The sequence below is a fragment of the Enoplosus armatus genome, chromosome 15 (assembly GCF_043641665.1).
Source record: "Enoplosus armatus isolate fEnoArm2 chromosome 15, fEnoArm2.hap1, whole genome shotgun sequence".
In the NCBI taxonomy this organism is placed as follows: Eukaryota; Metazoa; Chordata; class Actinopteri; order Centrarchiformes; family Enoplosidae; genus Enoplosus; species Enoplosus armatus.
This window is the reverse complement of record NC_092194.1, coordinates 13,212,767-13,234,519: the sequence shown is the minus strand read 5'-3', so window position 1 is coordinate 13,234,519 and position 21,753 is coordinate 13,212,767. Positions and strand designations below refer to the sequence as shown.

The 21,753-nt window shown below is 42.7% G+C and overlaps 1 protein-coding gene across 1 annotated transcript in view; it reads left to right on the top strand.

Annotated features, from left to right (window-relative positions):
* Positions 1 to 21,753, top strand: part of pacrg (PARK2 co-regulated) — a 119,089-nt gene that overhangs the window by 47,828 nt on the left and 49,508 nt on the right. Inside the window, exons 3-4 of the mRNA XM_070920893.1 lie at positions 11,286 to 11,457; positions 18,465 to 18,614. Of these exons, the coding sequence (XP_070776994.1) occupies positions 11,286 to 11,457; positions 18,465 to 18,614 (322 nt within the window). The remainder of the gene's footprint in view (positions 1 to 11,285; positions 11,458 to 18,464; positions 18,615 to 21,753) is intronic.

Genomic DNA, 21,753 nt, shown 5'->3' with positions numbered 1-21,753 from the left:
TGGACATATTTGATTATGTCCAAACCCTACAGTGTTGTGTGTAGGCCTGTATTTGTGTGTGTATGCAGCACTGAAAAGTAGTAAAGCAACTTTTTTGGATACATTTTAAGTGACAGAATATGTGGTTTGTTTCTATTTACATTACTGAAGGGGGAAATGATTAATGGAACAATATAAAAAGATAGTATTGCAAGGTCAAGTTATGTCAGTCCACTCAGTTTTGCCTCTCTGTGTTTTGTGTGGAGTTTTTGGGCAGGTTGGGAGCACTGGTTCACCACTTTGTAGCTTGTTACGCTCAGTATTTGTTCAAACACTCATCTGAGTCACGACTGGCAGCACCAAAACTGTATCTTAAGCCTCATTTGGAGGGGATTTATTTCTCTAGAGAAGGTTCGGTAATTTTAATGTTGCACACACTGATCAGTGATTTTCATCCTATCCAGAGTGCATATTCATGTGACTTTTCTTGCTCTACCCCAGTATTAATCACAGCCCCAAATACCTGTTTTCCAGGGCACTTGTTTGTACTGCCGTAATTTAAAAAGCAACTTCACATCAAGCTAAAGAGTATTATTTAACTGACCTTTTTAAGCTCTTGGCATGCTCCCTGCAGAAACCTGCCTACCATCTCCTCTGCAGGTGTGTGTGCAGGCAACAATTATTGTGTACATACTCACACAAGGCGCCTCTTTGATGCTGTAGTGGGCACTGTGGAGTGGACACATCTATAGCCAGCACACAGGAGAGGAAGAAAGCAGGAAAGACTGCATGTGATGATTCTTTGTTAAAACTTGTACAGGCTTTGTTTCACAATTGTCCAGCATGTGTTTTGTTTTCTACTTTAAAAGTAAGTTTATTGTTTGATTATAGGTTTGGTCTTGGGCTGCGATGTTTAAATTTTTGAGAGGCACAAGCTGTGTCTTCACAACGGCCGCAATTACGTAATTGCAGAGGTTTGCAGGTACGCGTTTCCGGAGCCTGACTTGAGAAGTTGCCCACCATGTGCCTGCTTTTCCATGTAGTAAACTTACCAATGCTCTTCCAGCTGTGCATTTGGATTGTTCCTGGGTCCTTCCTGTTGCCAGTAGCTTGAACTGTGACAGATGTTGCATTGTATCATATTGTGTGTCTTTCAGTATTTGATCCTGACACCTCAGTCCTGGTTATTTTTTTATTACAGTTAGAAAGACTTGAAGAAAGTAATTTTAGTCGAGCTGTGTATTGCTTTGCATTCAGTTATTCATCTGATTTTTAAAAGATCACGGTCATAGTCTGTACCAAAATATGAATCTTGCCGAAGTAGTAGTAGCAGTTCTTTGTGTGAGTGTGTGTGTGTGTGTGTGTGTGTGTGTGTGTGCTCAGAATCATGCAGCACTACATTTTCTGTGACATTTCAAAAGCTAGCTTTCATCCCACTCACAAGGCCCTGCGTGTAGAGCACATTAGTCAGTTTCCCTGAAACAATCCTCTTCTTTGGATTCAGTCCTTTTGTCAAAGGCCTCGAGTGAAAGTGTCGAACCATGGGACTGAAGATGCTATCATCAACGCTGAGGGAAGACATCTTTCTGCCTGCAGGTGGATGATGGAGCTGTGTGTGTGTGTGTGTGTGTGTGTGTGTGTGTGTTTGTGTGTGCAGCCCTCTGCATAAAGCTTTATTCTTTTATGCTGGCCTCCCCTCACCTTTCTTTTTGGCTCTTGATATTCATCACACCAAATCATTATCTTATTTCTGGACCATCAGCTGCACAGCTGGCTGCCACTCATAACTGATAAGGTTGATTCCACATGACCTGACAAAGAGCTTTGCCTTGACATCACTAGTGACCCTTAGCAGAGAGGGCTAACGTTCTACCGTGTGCTCATGCACTACAAGCTAGGCCAGCTTTGGATGTAAAGATGCCTCAGTTCACCACATCACCATGTATTGACCCAAAAAGTGTCCAAAACATTTTGGAGTTACACCTCTTGTCTGTCTTGCCTCGGACTGTTCATCCTTCTGGAGAAACTTATTCTAAGTGACACCATCTTGCATGGCCCCAAAACGCTGCTATTCCACTTGACTTTTATAGTTGGCTTTCATCTTTTTCTGCTCCCCTCTTTTCACCTCCTCTTTTCCCTCTCCAAAGTTCAAAGCAGAAAATAGAAAAATGTGCTTTAATCTGCCTGTGAAGGTGAACAGAGGGATGCAATGCATGTTCACTGCAAAGGATAGGTTGGTTTATTTTCTTTCTTTCTTTTGTTCTGTGTCTTGTTTTGTTTCTTACCTGTTTGCTTTCATGCTTTCTTATTTTACCCTTAACTTACCCTTCCTACTCCTCTCTCTGCCTGTGTCCTCTGCATCCATGCAGCCCTGGTTGCTCTGTGGAGTCCAGGCCCTCTTTGATCTGTAGTCCAGAACACAGGATGAGAGTTATCCGCTGGCAACAACAAGAACATCCCATTAGGAGCTGGACAGAGCCTTGACAGACACTCTCTGCCTCTGCCTCAGCTGCTTGGCCCTAAAAGCACACTGCCTACTGCTACTGATGCTGCTGATTCTCTGTGCTTCTCCCCAGCTCAAGGTGGGCATTACTGGCTCAGCACACACAAACTCAGTTCACTTGTTGAATTTAAAATGTTGAAATGCTTTCTCTGTGATTTATTTTTAGTTAGTCATGGAGTTGTCACCCACTGGTCTTTTCCTGCACTTAAATTCTGGCTGGTCTCCCTGGTTGACCAAGGTGCCTCAGCAGAATTGGTGACCAATTGGCACCATCTGATGAAAGAGATATTTTGTTGAACCTTGCGGTCCATTTAGTAGCTGTTCACGATTTTTCTTCAGCAGCTGGAGTTTGTCCAGTTGTCATGGAATTGTACTTGGACTCAAACTTTAAACACTTCAGGGACTTCTGGTCAATGTTGTCTTACAAGTCGAGCTTTAAGGTTTGTTCCTGGCCCTTGAGACGGCAGTTGACAAAATATTCTCACCTCAAGGTCCCTTTAGTAGCTGCTCTGGAGGTTTTGATCGTATCACACAATCTTCTTAAGCAGATATGTCGCTTTGACACGTGAAGTACAAAGGAACTTGACAACCTCCGTGCTGATATCTGCTCGGCCTAATTTAGGCTATTATACATCACAATACATTGATAGTGTGTTGTGATAGTCAGCCTCTGCCAACAGAGGATGCAGTACACAGAGGCTTGTTGTAACACCAAAGCTTTAACTATGACACCACGACTCGGGTGGGAGGAATTGGTGGGCCTGGTGTTCATACCACCGTGTCGATCTAATATTTAGCCACAAATGTTATGATATTTTTAGTAAAGGAAATGTTTTAATAACTCGTCCTGTACACCATTCTACACAGAGACAGAATAAACTTGAGAGACAAGGTCACATTCAAATAAACTGCTGGTTAATTATTTTTACATGTTAATAGCCACTGTGCAGTCTAATCGTATCTGCCAAACAATACCTTGTCATTATTTTCTTGATTTTGTCCCATTTCTTCAGACATAAAGAATGTCACACAGCCTGGTAAAGCTGCCTCATTATCTTAAATGGGCCGAGCATTTGTCTTGGTCTCTATTGTTTTGGCTTCATGCACAAAATCAATGGTGCTCATTCATCACATATTCATTCAAAATAAGCATATTTGTTTGAACATTTGTGAGGATTTTTCAGTACAGTCTGAGGCAGAGTGGCGAGATTTATCAAAATGCACAGGCAGTAGATGTTGCAGTCATGGTATTTGCTTGCTGAAAAAGCATTATTCTGTCCCCTTATCTTCACTGTGCATCTGACATGTACAAATCACACACACATGAAGACACACACATACACACACACACACACACACACACACACACACACACACATATGTGCGAGTAATTAATGCATGCATAGACACATGAACGCTTGCACATTTGCACGCATAAATACTCTCTGTGGTTTCTGTTTCCGTCACAAACAACCAGTGATGGATTGGCCCTTTCCATTTTAAACAGGGAGAAAACACATGCCCCCGGGGACCCTTGTGTGTGGAAGTACTTTGAAGTGTCCACATTTAATTCTTCTGTATGATAAATGAGAGGAGAGCTGCAGTTGTAGCCTGTGAGGAAAAGCTCAGCTCGCTCAACGAGGGGAGCGGTAACAAATGTAGCGATAGCTGATAAGCTGACTGTGTCTCTTGCTCTTGCTTGTTGTTCTGCTCCCTGCAGACCCCCACAGCCAGATAACAAATCCATCCTATCAATCAAACCCATCAATGGCTGGCTGCAGATTAGAGACAGTGATTTTGGGGCTGATTGGAGGGGAAATGCTGATTACACCTCCCTCTCTCTGACTTGATTACATTCTGCCTGTGTGTTGTCAAGCTTGGTTGCTGAGCTGTAATCACTGGAAGCTAAGAGCAGAGGCCGTGGCTTCTGAATAGACAAGACACAGACGCAATCACACCACTGGCTGGCGAGCTGTGACTTCATGACAATTGCTAGGTCATTGGAAAGGCCTATATCTCACACTATCAGAGCATCTGTGCATGCTAACTGCACACAGGCCAACATGTGTGCAGACATGCACACATTACACAGAGATAAGGAAAAGTCCAGCATTTTGTTTTTCTCCAACTGTTGTTATGTTCATCCCTTCCTCCTGCTTCTCTCCACTGTTCTGGCCTACTTCCATCACAGTGGCAGAGGGTCTCGTGCTGGAGTGCGCGCGCGCACACACACACACACACACACACACACATACAGTGAACATTGTGAGCGGAGTCCTTATCTTAGCTTTATTTAGCTGCTTCACCTTTAAAACTGGAGCAACTTCCAGACAGTCTCTTCCTCACCCACATCAGCCTCTTCTAACATTATATCCATCTGTCCTACCACTCCTTCACTCTCTGTTCACCTGATCAATCACTGCAGCCACAGAGGCCTGCCTGAGACTCAAATTGTCACTTTGAGTATACTGTGCAGTGGCTAACAGAGGCCACTGTTCATGTTGTGTGCAACAAAAACTGCATGAGTTACTTGAAGAATGTAAACAAGCAAATTCACTACCAGATATTAACAACCTTCTAATGGCAAGTTTGAAATGTGTGTGGGAAATTAATTGGTTTTACTCGCTTGCCTGTTTATAGAAAAATAATTGTGATGAGTTTCTCAGTGGGAGCCCAAGAACAAACCAAATGTATTCTTTGTTCCTTATGTACACAAGGAAACTGCAGAAACACAAACTTAATAGTGATTTTGATGATGACACTTTAGGTAAATAGAGTACATGTCTGAATATAAAAAGCCTGCAGCAAAGTCAGGCCGACATCTTGACTTTTTTTAAGCATCCTGGAACACTCATTGTTAGTTTCCTTTTACTGTATTTTACTGGATGAATACTTTGTTGAGAAAATGTGCAAGTTCTAACAGGAACATTTACCAGGGTTATTCTTCATCTTTGACACATTTAAGCACAGTCTCATCAGGAACACAGTCTAGTCCTGCTTAAACAGAGATCCTGCTGTAAAGACGACCTGTCATTACGCCGGCATTGCTTTTTTACACTGAACCAAACAACGGCATAATGCTGGGGTGATTTTTAGGTAGTATGCTGATCCAGATGCAAAAAAGGTGTGATGTGTAACATACCTGTCGAGTTAGGTGGATCTCGTCCTCTGCTCGGAGGGTAAGGACCTCCCTGGCCTCGTCTCCCTAATTTGCAGCTGTCAACTTCTTCTTTGAGTTAGCTACTAACTGCTGCTAGCTGCTTTTTAAATCCCCCGGTGGTGTGTTGCACACATAACACGTCATCAAAACGTCACACCCCAGTCCTGCAGACTCCACCATTTTACACAGACGTCGATTTTGCACGGTTAGTGCCTCCGCTGCCGGCTTAAAGGTGGAACAACAATGCCCCCCCTCCCTTTCCGTGTTTGTATGTTTTATACAGACGGCGAGGCGGAATAACGCCAGAACATTCCCGGCTTGAATAGGCTGTATAAAAGTGGCTACAGCTTCAATTACTCTGGCTAATATTTGTTACTCTAATAACCCCCTCCTGCTTTTAATCCTCAACACACCATTTGGGACTGCTGGCATGACTGCGTGCCTAAATAAAATTATTTTAATCTCTGTGTGTGTGTGCATGTTTGGGTGTGTGTGCAAGTTAGGTTCACATAAAATTCATAACCCTCTGTGTCCTGGTTTTGAACTATCTTTGAAGCCCCAAAATTGTCTCATCCAGCTTGTGTTAGGTATCATTTCAATTGACACCATGCACTCTACTACTGGTGCTTTGAATTGAGCATACTTGCATGCTTGTTAGATGGAAACAGCTGTCAGGGGAGATAGCGAGAGTGACTCACTCCTCTTTCCCTCACTTATCGTTTGCCTATTCCAGTCTTGCTCCTCTTATTGTGACCTCCAAGAAAGTCAAAACATTCTGTTCTTTTTCTTTTTTTTCTGTCTTTTTTTCTTTCTTGTGCACACAGCATGGTGACTGATTTGTCTCTGGCGGAAATGTGGCCAGGGGTGTGCTCTGCACTTGTGGCACCGTTGGAAACAGGGTTGGATTAGGATGAATAAATTATTAGTGTGTGTTGTGTGCTGCATGCTCATGACAATTTCTGAGAATTGAATTGAAATCTGTGTGCAAGAGGTGCAACATCTCTCCCTAATAAATAACATCTAATAACATGCTATTTGGTTTAGTTTACTTTAGTTGACAATAAAAATCAGCATTTACATCTCTTGTTTGTCAAGGATAAAACAATAAAGAACATTACTTATTTTGTTAATTTTGTCAATGAGGAGGTGTCAACATGTGTCAACATCTTCTAGAAGAACCAAACACTGAATGAAGAAAGGGGTTTAGTGATGTCTTAAGAGCTAATGTTAGCAGCAATCTGCAGTGAGGTGGGCACCAGCAGTCATTTTTGAGGATATGGCCAACTCCACAACTCCCACAGAAAGTTTGAAAGATTTCATGCACACATCAGCTCTTAACAGGACGCTAGCACTTTGGAATGCACATTTTTGTTGTTGCAGCAAACAAATGTTGAAAGCTGAACCCTCATAATCTTTTCCACAAAATGGCTGTACGCTTTGCATGTTTGACTTCACTGACATCACACTGTTATTTATCAACATGTTCAGTTTTCAGTTGTAACAGTCCAATGTGCTGTCTGCAGCTGCACAGAATGGAGTTGCAGGTTTCTCTTATGGACAGTTTTTAGTTCCAAGTCCAATGTTATGGTGGGGCAAACAATTCATATGAGAGATTAAGAGGTGAGATAATGCTATCCAATAAGTTGGTGTTGTGTGATCAGTGATTTGAACTGCTACTTATTGAATTGGAGTGGTCCCCTTGGCGCCCACAGTAGGAAAGTTAAAACAATGATTGCAGTATATAATTTAGTCTTATGATTCCACCCTAAATAATGAGTTTAATACATCATCATCATACATCGCAGTATAGCATAAATATTCAACTATTGGCCACTCCTAAATTGCAGCACTTTATGAATTGTGATCCTTAGATGGGACATGAAACAAGACTGAATGCTGCCTTGCCCTACATGTACAGGACTTCACTCCAAAAATAACTGACAAAATCACAGTGTAATGTCAAGTCTTTATCCTTTTGGGTTTTAGAAACTGACATGATAGGAATTCTGTTGTGGTATGTTTTGTTTTCTTTAGTGCTTGTTGGTTCATGCCTGCCACCGTGACATATAGCCCTTTCAATGCATATCTCTTTGTGTAAATATCTTTTAGATGCATGCCACACTGTCTACGTGCTACCATACGTGAGTCCTGGATTCCTTTTTGTTCTTCTATAATACATTTTCAGCAGAACTAATGGATGTTTGTTTGGTCATAGTGACTGTGTAATGAATGACTCATAGTGTGAGTGGCACCAATAGGAAGCCTGTTCTCCTCTCAAAGCTGAAATAATTGACAGCAGCTCATCTGCCAGCTCATCTAAATACAGAAACCTGTACTTGTGTTAACAGAAAGCTGAATCCAGGTCACGTCACTATGGCATCATCAATTAGAATAGCATCGTTGTCAAACAGCCCTCATACCGCCTGTTTCTTGCATGATCTATGAGACATGCTTTTAGTAAAACAACAAATGTTAAAATCCAGGATTGAATGACAATATTTGCTAGCAGTTTCACTTCAAGACTCAATGAAACTGCGGTTTCTGTAATGTGACATAAGTGGAATATGGGGGCGTAGTATCATTTAGGGAAGGATTTGAAAAAAAAAAGAGAGAATATGGAGCTATAGAGGACAGTTGACTTCCACCTACACTTCCCACACCCACGTTGTTAGATCAGGAGGTGGAAGATGAGGGAGAAGTGAATAAATTACACCACAGCTACTCTTTTGTAAATGTAAACAAAGTTTTACCAACTGACATCCAAACACACACCTCCAAACTCAGAATATCACTCTGCCAGCTACTACTATCCACAAGCTAAGAACCGAGTGCGGTTTTATATAATGGGAGAGGTCAACTAGTTCCTCCAAATCACATTTGATATAGACCACAGCAATTAACCTCAGGAGCACATTGAAAATAACACACACACATGCTCACTCCCTCTTTTTCACACTGTATTTTATCCTGCTGTATAGCCTCTATGTGATTTTTGCCCTCAGCTTTTTCAACATAAATGACTCACACCGCCCTGGCAAACTAGCCCAGTAGCTTATCACATCAGAGCACACACAGGCTATACATGGAGTCACATATAAGTGTTCATACACACACACACATTCATCCACCCACACATGTATTCACACACACACACACACACACACACGCACACGCACACACACACACACACACACAAAATCACGTCCAGCTATTGTGTATTTAAAGTGGCAACCTGCTGTTTTCATTCCTCCTGGTCTCCTGTGCCTGTCAGGGGCCTCTGATACTGTTGTTTAATGAGCACAGGCTCTCCTCAGGCCTGCTCCTGGTCCAGTCTGCCTCTGTTGCTGTGTGTCTGCTGTTGCAGCGCTGACCAGAGGAGACATGCAGGTCTGTGTCCCAGGGCTAATTGCTGCTTCTTGGCTGATAGTCTTTCTGTGCTCCACTCTCATTGACTCCCCGGACTCCAGGGGCATTCCCATAGGCACCCAAAGACAAACAAACCTGGGCGGACAATCGATAACGGATGCAAGAGTTACCGCTCAGCGCAGCCGCTGATTAAGATTCCCTGGGAATGTGTGTATGTGTGCGTGTGCACTATGTAAGAGCGTGAGTATGTGAAGGTGTTTGCTGATTGTCCTCACTCCTTCAGTGCTAACTGGAGTCTTCTGCCAGTCCCTGAGTGCTTCTTTATGTGATTTTGATTAAGAGCGTCACAGAGTTCAGAGGCATCCTCACAACACCACATTCATGCTCCCAGGTAATTATTCTCACAACATCTCAGGTTCACAACCAGATAGGTGAGATCATGTCTCTGCCTAAATGTGAGACCTGATAATCTACTGACAGTGTTACTATACATATATATATATTTATATGTAAGACTGTGTGCTTTTATCAATATGCTTAAGATATAGCCTTTATACATTTCTCTTTTAAATAATACTCACAAGTCATTAAATAGCAATTTAAACTCCTAAAAAATCAAATCTAATGGTTAAGATGTTTTTTGTCAGCAGATAGCGGATAGACGTGTGCCATTGACTGCCATTGGCTAGCAAGCAGTACATTTGTGTCATCTCGCCTGTCCTCACACACTCCACTCCATTCCCTCTCCTCCCCTTCTCTGTGGGCTCATGTTTGCTTTTGTTCTCGTCTCCAGCCCGCCTGACTCACAATGATGATCTTGACCAAGCACAGGGAAAGGTCAAGGTTGGCCGGCAAATTGCCTCAAAGCAATCAGCCTTGTCTCTCTGCGCTAACAGTGTGAGCTGTCTGTCGCTGTCGCCATCTTGCCATCTCTCCATCTCTCCATCTTTTTTCCGCTCCTTTTCTATCTCTGTGTTTACCCGGGTGTGGGGGGTGTGGGGTGTGTGTGTGTGTGGGGGGGGGGGGGGGTCTGACCTGCTTTGAAGTCTCTGTACTGACCGGCGGCTGAGTGAAGGCTGGGGACTTGAAAGCACACAGCGTCACTGCCTGGGTGACATTTCAGCACAGACCAGTGTGACCCAGCAGGGTGCTTGTGTGTGTGTATATATGTATATATGTGTGTGTGGACTAGAGAGTCCTCCTTATGGCCTCAGCTGTCCTCAAGGACTGCTGGCTGCTAGGGGCTATTTGCCTCTGCACCAAAGGGATTACCTTTCATTACATGAAAAACAGAATCACCCATACAACCTCTAACCCCTCGCTCAACAATAGTGCCATTGGGATGCAGTGCTAGAGCTGATACCCCTGTTATAAATACACACTCAGTAACTAGATCTAGTACACACAGATATTACATGAGCGGTGGCTACATGTAACACTTTATATCATTTTCAGAACACACACATGCACACACACAAGGCTCAGTGACAGCCTCCTTTGGGTCAGCTGTTTGTTCCAGCCCAGTGTGCCTGAGTGGCTTTACTCTGATGGCTTCACATACATGAAAGGCTTCACTTTAATGTGTCACACAGTACTCACACACTCAGCCAAACAACATCAAAGCCTGCCCGTGGCCTGTAGCTGGACAAATGTCTTCATCTCCCGCCCGATTGTGTGTGTGTGTGTGTGTGTGTGCCTTTCTGTCTGTCCTCTAAATGGTGTAAACAGGTGTTAACATGTCAGCCCACTAGATGCCACATGCCGTTGTGTCATGATCTCCTGAACAGCTGTCCCCTGCCATTGTGTGTGTGAGTGTATGTGGGTGAGTGTGTGTGAGTATATGTATGTATGTGTTTGCTTTAAGGGTTATAAATGGCTCCAAGAGGAGCTTTAGCCCTAGATATTGTGTAAAGCCAAGGACAAACAAAGAGAAAGGGCAAATAATGAAAGGGAGCTTTATGCCAATAACTGATTTCCTCGAGAACACGTGGAATTTTCATCTGCTATATATATATATATATATATATATATATCACTGTGCATTTTTGTGTGTGTGTTTTTGTATGTTTGTATGCACAGGTACAGGACCAGTCTACTGTCCAGTAAACAAAAAGTTCATCCCTGCTGCTAGCTAATGTCTCCATCAACAGCCGCATGTTCCAACAAATGCCCTTAAGCAAAGGACAGAAACTCTGCCCCCCCTCTCTTTGTTGGTCTCTCTGGATTAAAGAAGCAGTTATTAATGCCTGTAATGTGAATGTAAATTTCTGTCCTCAGGTGGAGATTGAGAAGCTGGACTACCACCACTACCTGCCTCTGTTCTTTGATGGCTTATGCGAGACTGCTCATCCATACGAGTTCTTCGCCCGCCAGGGAGTCCATGACATGCTGGAGCTCGGAGGCCCCAAGATCCAGCCCGTCATTCCCCAGCTCATCATCCCCATCAAGAGTAAGTCTGGGAGGGTGTCTGCTCTCACGGTTTACAAATCACACACAGCACAGCTCCTTTCCCAAGTGACCCTGTGTGTGTTGATGTTATTTTACCTTCACTGTGTTGTCACACACCCTGCCGCTGATGGGAAAATGTGGTTATCTCAATACTAAAGAAATACTTATAAATGCTGGTATTGTGTCAGCTGAAATACAATTAAAATGTTCCCATAAAGCTCTAAAGGATGTTAAGATCATAGCTATAAAGCTATGAAGTGAGGAGGAGAGAGGGATCAAAAGACACAATTTGTGCATTTTTCAGTACTAAAATGTGTTGTATAGTCACATAGGACCATTATCACAGCAATTTGCAATGATTAGAATACGGCAACTACAGCAACTATTCAATTAACTTCAACAGCAAAATGGCGCTGCTATCTTACTCATTTGCATTAGTGTTACAAATCTTTCTATAAGTAAATATTCTTATTATTCTATGAGTGATTGACAGCCAAGTAATGTTCTCAGTTTAATTGCAGCCTTAATTAATTTTTGCATGTCATTATTTCATTATTTACTATTTTGATGACAGCATCATTACGTTTTGATTGCTGTTTGCTGATCTCAGACAAATCCCAATTCTGGAAGACATTTCTAGTAGCTTATAGTGTAACTGGCTGCAGCCTTAAATAAATCAGAAGCTAATAACACAAATTAAATAACAAGCCTAGTAGGGTTGGTAGGAAATGTGTCTCTATAAAGAGATATCTGCATATGAATGCAGATTTTGGTATCTGAAGTGTTCTGGTTTCCATTTGTAGTCAGAGTAGTATTGACCAATCACGTTTTAGCAGGCTTTGGTTGCATGCAGGTAAACTGTCCATGTGGAGAGCAGAAGAGGCGGAAATGCAATCTCGGAACCCATCAGCTATCGTCTGACAATGATTTAGGTTTTTATGAATCTTGGAACCTCAGAGATTAGATTTTGATTAACTTTTTTTTTAATGTTTTCAAGTCAAATCATCGTCAGACGATAAGCAATGGCTTCCGAGACTGCTAATCGGACAATGAACGGCACACGGGAGAGGAAGTCTTTGCCTGGATATCCGTGATCCAGATATCCGCTGGCTACACTGGAAGCCCAGAAACATTGGCCGTTGCCCTCAGAGGCTAAATTGCCGTCAGATGATAGTCGATGGGTTCCGAGATTGGTAGGAAACCTAATAATAAGGAACCTAACATGAGGTATCACAAAGAATATCCCTCTTCCTCAGAATTGACCTAGCTTGAAAATGCTTAAGAATACATTAAAAGAACACTATTATCAATATTAATATGCATCACAAGCTATATCTAAAATGTATTAACATATTTTTGAATAATTACCCACAATGGCACCCTCAAACCCCTGTCAGACAATATTGCAGCAGCATTGGAGTGCAATCAAAATAGAACAACATACTTTACCAGGAATAGACTCACCTGTCTTACACACTTGCGCTACAGCAGATTCTAACATTACCATACAACCAGTCTTGTGACAAGTCCTAATTTGGTTTCACAGTCATACTGTTCCTATTATTACATTAACCCTCGGAGCGAAGCGTCCTTGTTTTTGCATTTGCCGGAAGTAGTTGCCTCTAAAAGCAGGCCTGATAATCTGCCATGTGCAACGTGGTGACATGCTACATTTAACTGTGTCATCGTGTTGTGCCTCCTTACCTTTCCACGCTGACACGTTTACACGCACGCACACACTCACACACGCCAGTTGGCAGATGGAGGTGGGCGGAAAGGTCATGTCTGAGGGTGGAGTGGTCTACGACTTCAAAAATAGACATCACAATTTACAGTGATGTGGACGGGAAAGGTTTCTTGTGTGGCGGACACGACGAGGATCAAGGTACAGAGAAGTTAGAGGAACACAGAGTGTGGCTTTTGTTGGAAAATTTCAGCACACATACACAGTCTCTCTCTCCCACACACACACACACACACACACACACACACACACACACACACACTGTCTTTTGTTTGGCGCCGCTGCCAAGTGGAGTGTCAGTTTCAAAGTGGGAGCCTTTAAGTGGCGCCCAGTGAGCCTGGGATAGTGTTCATGTCACGGGCAGTTGGCTGGTGGTGTGTACGTGTATGTGAAGTGTGTTCCCTGTTTATGTGTGGGTGTTGGACGTCTGTGGAGGCAGAGGGGCGTAACGGCCAACAATAGGCAGGACTGTTGGAGACACAGAGACACGGTGACAGACTGACCCTGGCACAGAGTCTGTTACCACACCACACACTGAGCACACACATCTTACATTGTGTGGCATATTTAGTTTTGTGTTTTAACCACAATATTATTTACTTGTCCTCTTTATTTTCTAAATATTGGAAAAAAACATTTAGTAAAATAAAATGAATTGAATACATTTATTTTCACACATTTTCACACTGCAATATGTTGTTTCCCAGGTGGATGATTTGCCAGCAAATCTTTACAGATAGTTTGGATATTTGGACGGCCCTTTATCAAGAGGCACCCACTTTATACATAACTTGTTTTTTTACACGGAGTGGCCGGGCCAATCGCTAACTTAGGCAGTAGTTTATAAATTCATACCCCTCAGCAGTTTTGGTCGTTTGCCTTTGGGATGCCAGACCAAAGGTGATGGTTATGCGCCTCATGAAAACACACACATTGCACTGATAATGGAATTTTAAATGACCTGCTCCTTATTAACTTCTTGGTTTATTAAAAATCAGGCCTGTTTCGCCATCCACAAGGCAAAGCCGCCAGTCCGTGTCTCTGTTGCAGATTAATTACTTTTCTATGGAGCAGGGAAGAAGAAGGGATGGTGGAAAGGGGAAGAAAGTAAAAAGCCGTCTGCAGTCTAAAATGGCAAGATATATATTTTTTCTCCTCTGACGTTAATACATCTTCAATGTGGCTGGCAGGCTCTTATCTGCAGAGCGACGGAGTCACGTCAGGCCCCGGTGAATTTTGATGATGACTGCAGGTCACCCAATGAGAATACACAATGAAGAAGGCTCTGGCTGACATTATACTCTGGCCTGTGACTTAAACACTGAGCTCTTTCCAACTGTACACTCTGTGCCCTTCACCCCACGTTAGAAAGACTTCCTTAAACGTTAACAAAAGAGAAGAAAACAAAACACCCCCATGTAGTTTAATAGATTTATGGATTCTTTGTGGTTTTGATACATTTTAGAAATTGTTTTTTTTTTCAAAATGTGTTTTTTGGAAGTAACCACTTGTAAAATAGATATAAAGCTGAATGTGCAGAAAGAATATGACTAATTGTTTTATATGAAGGCAAAAAAAAGTCCTGTCCAGCTAAACTACCATTGTGACTTAAGAGGAAAGGGTAAAATGTGAGTGAAACGCTGTGGTTTGGGTTTTTCTGGCTTCCTTAAATAGGTAGGAGGATTCTGAGCCATGCCTCCATTGAGCCTCAGTTGATTGGCATAACATTTGTTCTGCATTGAGCTGCTGAAAATGAGACTTTTATTACAAGAAGATCCCCAGTTACGCCTCTGCACGGGAACATCTCCTTCTGATCTGAAAAGTATATTTATACAATGAACGAGAACAATTCACCGCTAAACACTCCAACGTGTCACCCTACCTCTGACATTTCACAGGAAACAAGGTCACCATTGTTTTATTTTCACACTGAATATGAAACAGGTCCTAGCATGAATAGATTATTACTTTATTCAGATTTGTCCCAACACAGGTTTTATACCAGCATTAATATATCAGGCCCTCGGCAGCCTTCTCCCCCGCTCTTTAATTTTTTTCCCTTTCTCCTCCTTTTTTTTCTTTTTTTGCAAGGCGAGAGTGCCGATGAATAATTGAACAGTCCCGCGGTCCAAATGTCACAGCAGGGAAAATTGTTTGCGCTGGCTGGTAATTAGAATTTCATTGTTTGTTATGTAGGTTTGAAATTCCTGTCATTCCACATCCCACCTTATCTTGGTGATGGCAGATATCTCTGCGCTTGTCTATCTGGGGAGACACTAAGGCAGAGATGGAGAGATGGCATAGAGCACAATGCATTCGCTCATTCAGCATCATCTCCACCGCTGGTCCTCTGTACAGGCCTCACACACACACACACACACACACACACACACTGACTGAGACAAAGACATTCCTTAACAAAATTGTCATACGCTCAAAACAATGGATTTGGTTCAGCTGGTCATTTTCTCACTTGCATACACAAAAGTGTATTAACGCAATGTGATGAGAGTGTAAAATGTTTTGTTCCTTCAACCTGTTAGCCTCTTGTTGCTCATATGACTCTTCTACATTATATAACTTCATTCATATTTTGCTGCTGCTGTGTTCAGCACTGCCTGTGCTCATGACTGAGGCTGACATTTTGTCTCATTGCTTTTAATGCGTTTGCGTGCACGTTTTCAAGTGTGCGCGTGTGATTGTGTGTGTGTATGTGTGAATGCTTGTGACAGCTTCGTATTTGCATATGAGCTGTTTTAACACAGACAGTGGGTGATGCAGTATGCTCTTCTCTGAGTGCTCTAGCTGTCATACACAGTATTTTAGGGTTGCTGCTCTCTTTCTCTCTCAGTCAGTCTTCTCAGTCAATTTCAATATGGTGCTATGGATGAGTATTGTTAGGATGCCACTGATTACCAATCTTACTTATACTGCTTATCGGTTTGGTACTTCACGGTTATTTTAGTTAGTTCTAGATTGATATGCTCGAAACAGAAAGGAATTCTATTATTGTAGAATCAACATTGCTATATTATTCTCTATAATGAAAATAGTCTCTCTTTCTGATGAATGATGTTTTGATTACCAACGTTATGCTCCCTAGCTTGAAATTAGCATTGTCTTTCATTTTTTCTGATTGGAATATTGATTTTTTATTGTATATGTTTTCAAAGTGTAATGTTTTAATTCACCACAGCTGACTTTTACTGTGTTAACCTGCCTGTCACTGGTGCCCTTCGCCCAGGGACTGCAGACGGAAATGGGCTTTTAGCTACATTTGGTGCAGTAAATATATTGTGCATTGTCCCTGTAAAATAAACAATAAAAAAAATAAATGTAGGGATGCACTGATCCAATGCTCTGGATCAGTATCAGCACTGATACTGACCCCACTAAGGAGAACAGGTATCGGCCATGATGTGACTGGTCCACGTTAAACACCGTTCAGTGTTTTTGCTCTCAGTTACATTCATTCAGTCACGACAGGCCGCTGACTCAGGTTTTAGTGTCACAGCAATGTTCGTCCTCATGTTACCTTACATAAAAAGGATTCCAGTGAGTCACATGCAGTAAGATTTACATATTCTAAATTTGGTATAAAAAAAAGGGGAAAGCTGGACTGGTTGCAGTGGATGAGGAAGATACCTGTGGAAGATGGAGGACTGTGGCACAGCAATTGAAGACAGTTGCATTTCTGTGAATTTATGTTGTTGACTCAACAGGCGCTAAACCAAATTAGTAGCGTGGCCTCTTAGTTGCTTGTAAAATAAACACTTTATTGCACTTGTGGCAACGAGCCTTGTCCTCAACGCGACCGAAGAGTAAACACATTTCATCATTTCTGTTTTTCCAGTCTTGTTGGCGGCCATTTGTTCTGCAAACCACCCTTCTTGCAAAGTCAAGTGTCGAGAGAGAATGAGAGAAAGGGAGAATTGAAAGAGGGAGAGAGAGCATTATGTTTATGTTTTCAACTTCAATAAATTGTCATTTCTCAAGCGCTGTCAGCAGAACCTGTTGCGATGTTTTACTAAATTAGAATTTTGTCATAATTTGTGACACAATGCAGATACTCAGCACAGTCATTTTTCGGTTTAAGACCAAAGAGCAGGTGTACATTTTCTAGTGTCTTTTGCTAGATTTTGCTTTAATAATCTTTTTCTATTTCAGGCAGTTAGTGTTTAGTTTTTCAGTTTTTAGTGCTAGCTTTCCTTAACAAGTCCCATGTCTTTAACTCATTCTCTCCTTCTTTTTCTCTCTTTTTCTACCTCTCTCTCACCTTTCAAACTAATGTTTTCCTCCTCCTCCTCCTCCTCCTCCTCCTATGTCAACGACAAGCTCTCTGTGTAGCTCTGCTCACCCTCTGTTTTCTTTGTTGTCACTGTCTTTTGAAATGTTGTTTTTTCATGTCTTTCATTTTTGTTGTTGTAGGTGCTCACTGACAAAATAGGCGCTGTGATGCCATTACCATCCTCTTTTTGTGAAAGTAGGCATCAAATGACAGTTTAAGGTTTCATAGAGAGAAGTAGCTCAGGTCTGTTTTGCTAACTTGGGGTATGCTGTTTTACACTGACAGTCTGCACAAAAGGAATTACCAGCACTCATGCAGAAGCTCACATAAAAAAACGAAAAGAGTACAAATAAAACGAACGAAAAGAACTAGAAAAATATGTCACTCTTAGTTGCTAATCACAGTTATTTTCTAACCCTTTGCCCTCTGCCTGTCACATCTCTTTATCTCTCTTTCTGACATTTTGTCTTTCCCCCTTCCCTCTCTTTTTCTCTCTGTATTTGTCTCTCTTGATCTCTCTAGCCCTCCATCTCTCCCACCATCATCCCCTTTTGTTCTCTCTATCAGTGGGAGATGGAGTTAAGTGCAGCTGTAGGCCAAATAGCCCAGTGATTGGCTTTCACTTACTCCTGCCTCCCCAGTGCATTTGAAATCACTGATTGCAGACAAGCCAGTGAGTCTAAATCAAAGCCCAGCTATAAAGGAAATGCTTTCAAGGGAGTGTGTGTGTGTGCGTGTTTAAGATTTATGCGTATTTTGGCTTTGTGTGTCTGCTAAGACCACTCTTATGTACCATATAGATGCAGTTGTCAGAACCACTCTACATTTACTATACCTCCACCTGCCTAAGCAAACAACCCCTAAATCTAGTTTATATCCCAAAAGCTGGTTCAAAAACTTAGTGACCGTTTATCCTTGCAGCCCTTTTTTCTTCACCTCTAGCCTCAGCTGACCTTTCCCATGTCCTGCCTCCCAGATGCCCTGAACACGAGGAACCGTCAGGTGATCTGCACCACCCTGAAAGTCCTGCAGCATCTGGTGATGTCTGGAGACATGGTGGGAGAGGCTCTGGTGCCCTACTACCGACAGATCCTTCCCATTCTCAACATCTTCAAGAACATGAACAGTGAGTTCCAGCCATGCAAATTGTTGAGTGTTAATTCATGGACAGATGGTGTGTTAGTGTGACGTGTCTTTTCGCTTTAGTGGAGCAGTCATTGTGTAAACACGTCCCTTTGTGTTATAAATAATTTTTTTCTGCTAGTTCTGCTACTGTGTCAGGGAATTGTTATTATTGAATGTTTACGAGCCTGTGAAAGGCACTGATAGGTATTCATGTGTAGTGTGTAGCCTGTGTTAAGGCTGTAGTTAGGTTAAACCATGTGATTTCACAGAGCTGCTCAGTTCTATGAAATGCTATGCAGATGTTAAGTGTTGTTTCTTTGTTTGACTGAGTCTTGCGACTTCTAGGCAGAAAGCATCCTGTTTCCTACCTGTTATTTTCTCTGTTGATTCAATGCCTGCACCTTTCCCTGAATCCTTTTTCCTTTTCCTCTCTCCACTTAAACATCCACTTGACAGAGAAGCTCCATTTTGTCCTTTCTGCTGTCAGTCAGGCTGCATTGTGTGGGGCTGTTGAGGTGACTTTGTCCTTGCTCTCTCTGAAAGCCTCCACCTGGGTGACACCAGGACCTGGGGAGATTGGCATCAGATAGGCAGGGCTCTTTGTGTGGCAGTGTCAAAGCACTTAGCATGGTGTGACATGATGTGGACCCATTGAAGGCTTGGAGGCACAACCAATCCCGAACACCACTCACCACACAGTCAGTAGGATGTGGAGAGTGACATTGTGAATCAATCATTTAAACACAGGCTTTAACAGGAGAAAACACAAGGCTTTAGTCTCTTAATCAATATCCAATTTGAATCTCTTGTCTCTTTAATTCGCTTACATTATCTGTTACTATTTGCTAGGGTCTAAAAAAAGGAAGGAGAGAGCCGAAAGAGATAGCGTGGAAAGACAAAGGATGGAAAAGAAAAGCCTGCCTTATTAGCGCATGGCCGTATGCAAATCTCCTCTGTAAATTAGCTGTCAAATCAATCCCCTAAACCGCGTTGAAGCGTGAGTTTCTCCGCCACGGCGCAGGCTCAGCAGTTGGCCGGTGAACCCCACCAGGAATAGTTTTATCTCTGCCTGGTTGTTACCGTACCGGCCTGTCTACCTGCCTGCCCGCTTGTCTGTCCTCCTCTGGCGGGCATTGATTAAACCTGAGCCAACCTCTCACCTGGCAGACGTCCCTGCTATTGACCTCTCCCAGAGAGACCAGTCTGGGCCAGAGACGGGTCCATACAGCTGCCAAAGCACAGGACCCAATCTGCTAAACAAGGACAGTGCTTCCTGTTCAGCACTTTATGGGCATCCAGTAGAGTTTCTCTCTTTTTAAAGTTTCTTTAGAGTTTAGGCTGAAAGATACAGAAAGTTAAAGTAAAGTCTACAAATATGTATACTTAAGTAAGTAAGAATACAAGTTGATAGATAGATAGATAGACAGATAGACAGATAGATAGATAGATAGATAGAATATCTTGTGTTATTTCTCTCGTTTCCATCTGGAGCTTTAGTGTTAGATGAGCTGTCAATTTATGTCCTGCACCACCCACTTGCTGCTAACACAGAAAGATATGACTTCAAATACAGAGAATAGACGCTTTTGTTTTGGGGACCAAACACTATGTGAACGAGAGCTCTGTTCTTTCTCTATAATACGCAAATATTTTGGGGTTGCTGTTCTCTCACACTCTTTCTTTCTCTGTGTGTCTTTGTCTCTGTCTCTCTTCTGTTTCATGTGGCTTGTTTATTTCAATCTCAAAGCTTTCATTGAAGTCCATCTATTATCTAATATCGCTTATATACACCTCCAGCTCCATCCCACGCTCAGTCGGCCATCTCAACCAGAGCCAGCGTGCTGCCTCTAGCAGACAGGCACGATCATTGTGTTTAATACACCAGAAGACACAGAGGACTGTCTAGTAGTGTGTGGTAACACCTCCCTTTGGCTCTCCCACACTGTAACTCACAGAGCTTGCATGGCATCCCTCTTATCTCCTGAGCCACAACCAGGCCACTGTCCAGTATGAGCCAAGTGTGTGTGTGTGTGTGTGTGTGTGTGTGTGTGTGTGTGTGTGTGTGTGTGTGTGTGTGTGTGTGTGTGTGTGTGCGTGTCTACATTTGTGTACATCTGTCATGAATAGATCTGTTGTCCCATATGCAGCTGTTGACTTCAGTGTGGATGAATGCCCCTGCTTTCTGTGTCCGCCTCTCTCTGTTCACTGTTGTTTAGGTCTACCAGCCTCAGGAACAAAATGCTCTACTAGACATCTACTACATGCTCACATGTACCCACAGACACACACACACACACACACACACACACATATATAATCACACACTGTCCCAGTTGAGGCTACACAACCTGACTCTGTCTCCCCAGTTGTTGTAACTGTGAATCAATAGGCTGACAGCCACTGCTGTAGTGTCAGGGCTCCACTGAGATATCACCAGCATCTCATCATGGGACAGATCCCCTAGGCTGTGTTCACACACTCCCGCTGTGTCGCTCCCACTCCGAGACAGGGTTGTGACCTGTTAAATTGGTCTGTGTACAGGCCTTATCTGAGCCATTTTTCCAGGGTCAGAGCTGGAACTCAACAGCCATCTCCAAAATGGACCCTCGGGTGTCCTTTCACATAGACAGAGCACTGGACCTCTGACCAGGAGAACACGCCCATGACCCACATGCTCAGCCTGTCTGGGAACCAGGCCTCTGAAGAAGGATCGGCTCCATTGTTCAACGAGAAAAAAATATGCCTGTTTAACTCCAGGCAGTCGGCTGCCATTCTTACCACTGACACAGTAATGCGTCATTTTGAAGTGAACAATAATGAGCAATCACATAGTATCACTGTCCTTGATGTACCCCTTTGTCTCCTGAATCAGCTTTCTCAGCTTTTGTTTGCTTTGTGCCTTTTGCATATCAGTTGTGTTTGAGTATGTGTGTGTTTGAATATGTGTGTGTTTGAGTATGTGTGTGTTTGTGCGTGTGTGTGTGTGTGTGTGTGTGTGTGAGACAATGTTGAGGATAGTGTAGGAATTGTTCCAATGCGATTTGCACGGCTCTCTTGTTTGCTTGCTGTGATGAATCTTATCCCTAATGAAATGCAGCAACGTTCCTTATGAAGGAGAGATGTGCTCCCTCATCCAGCAA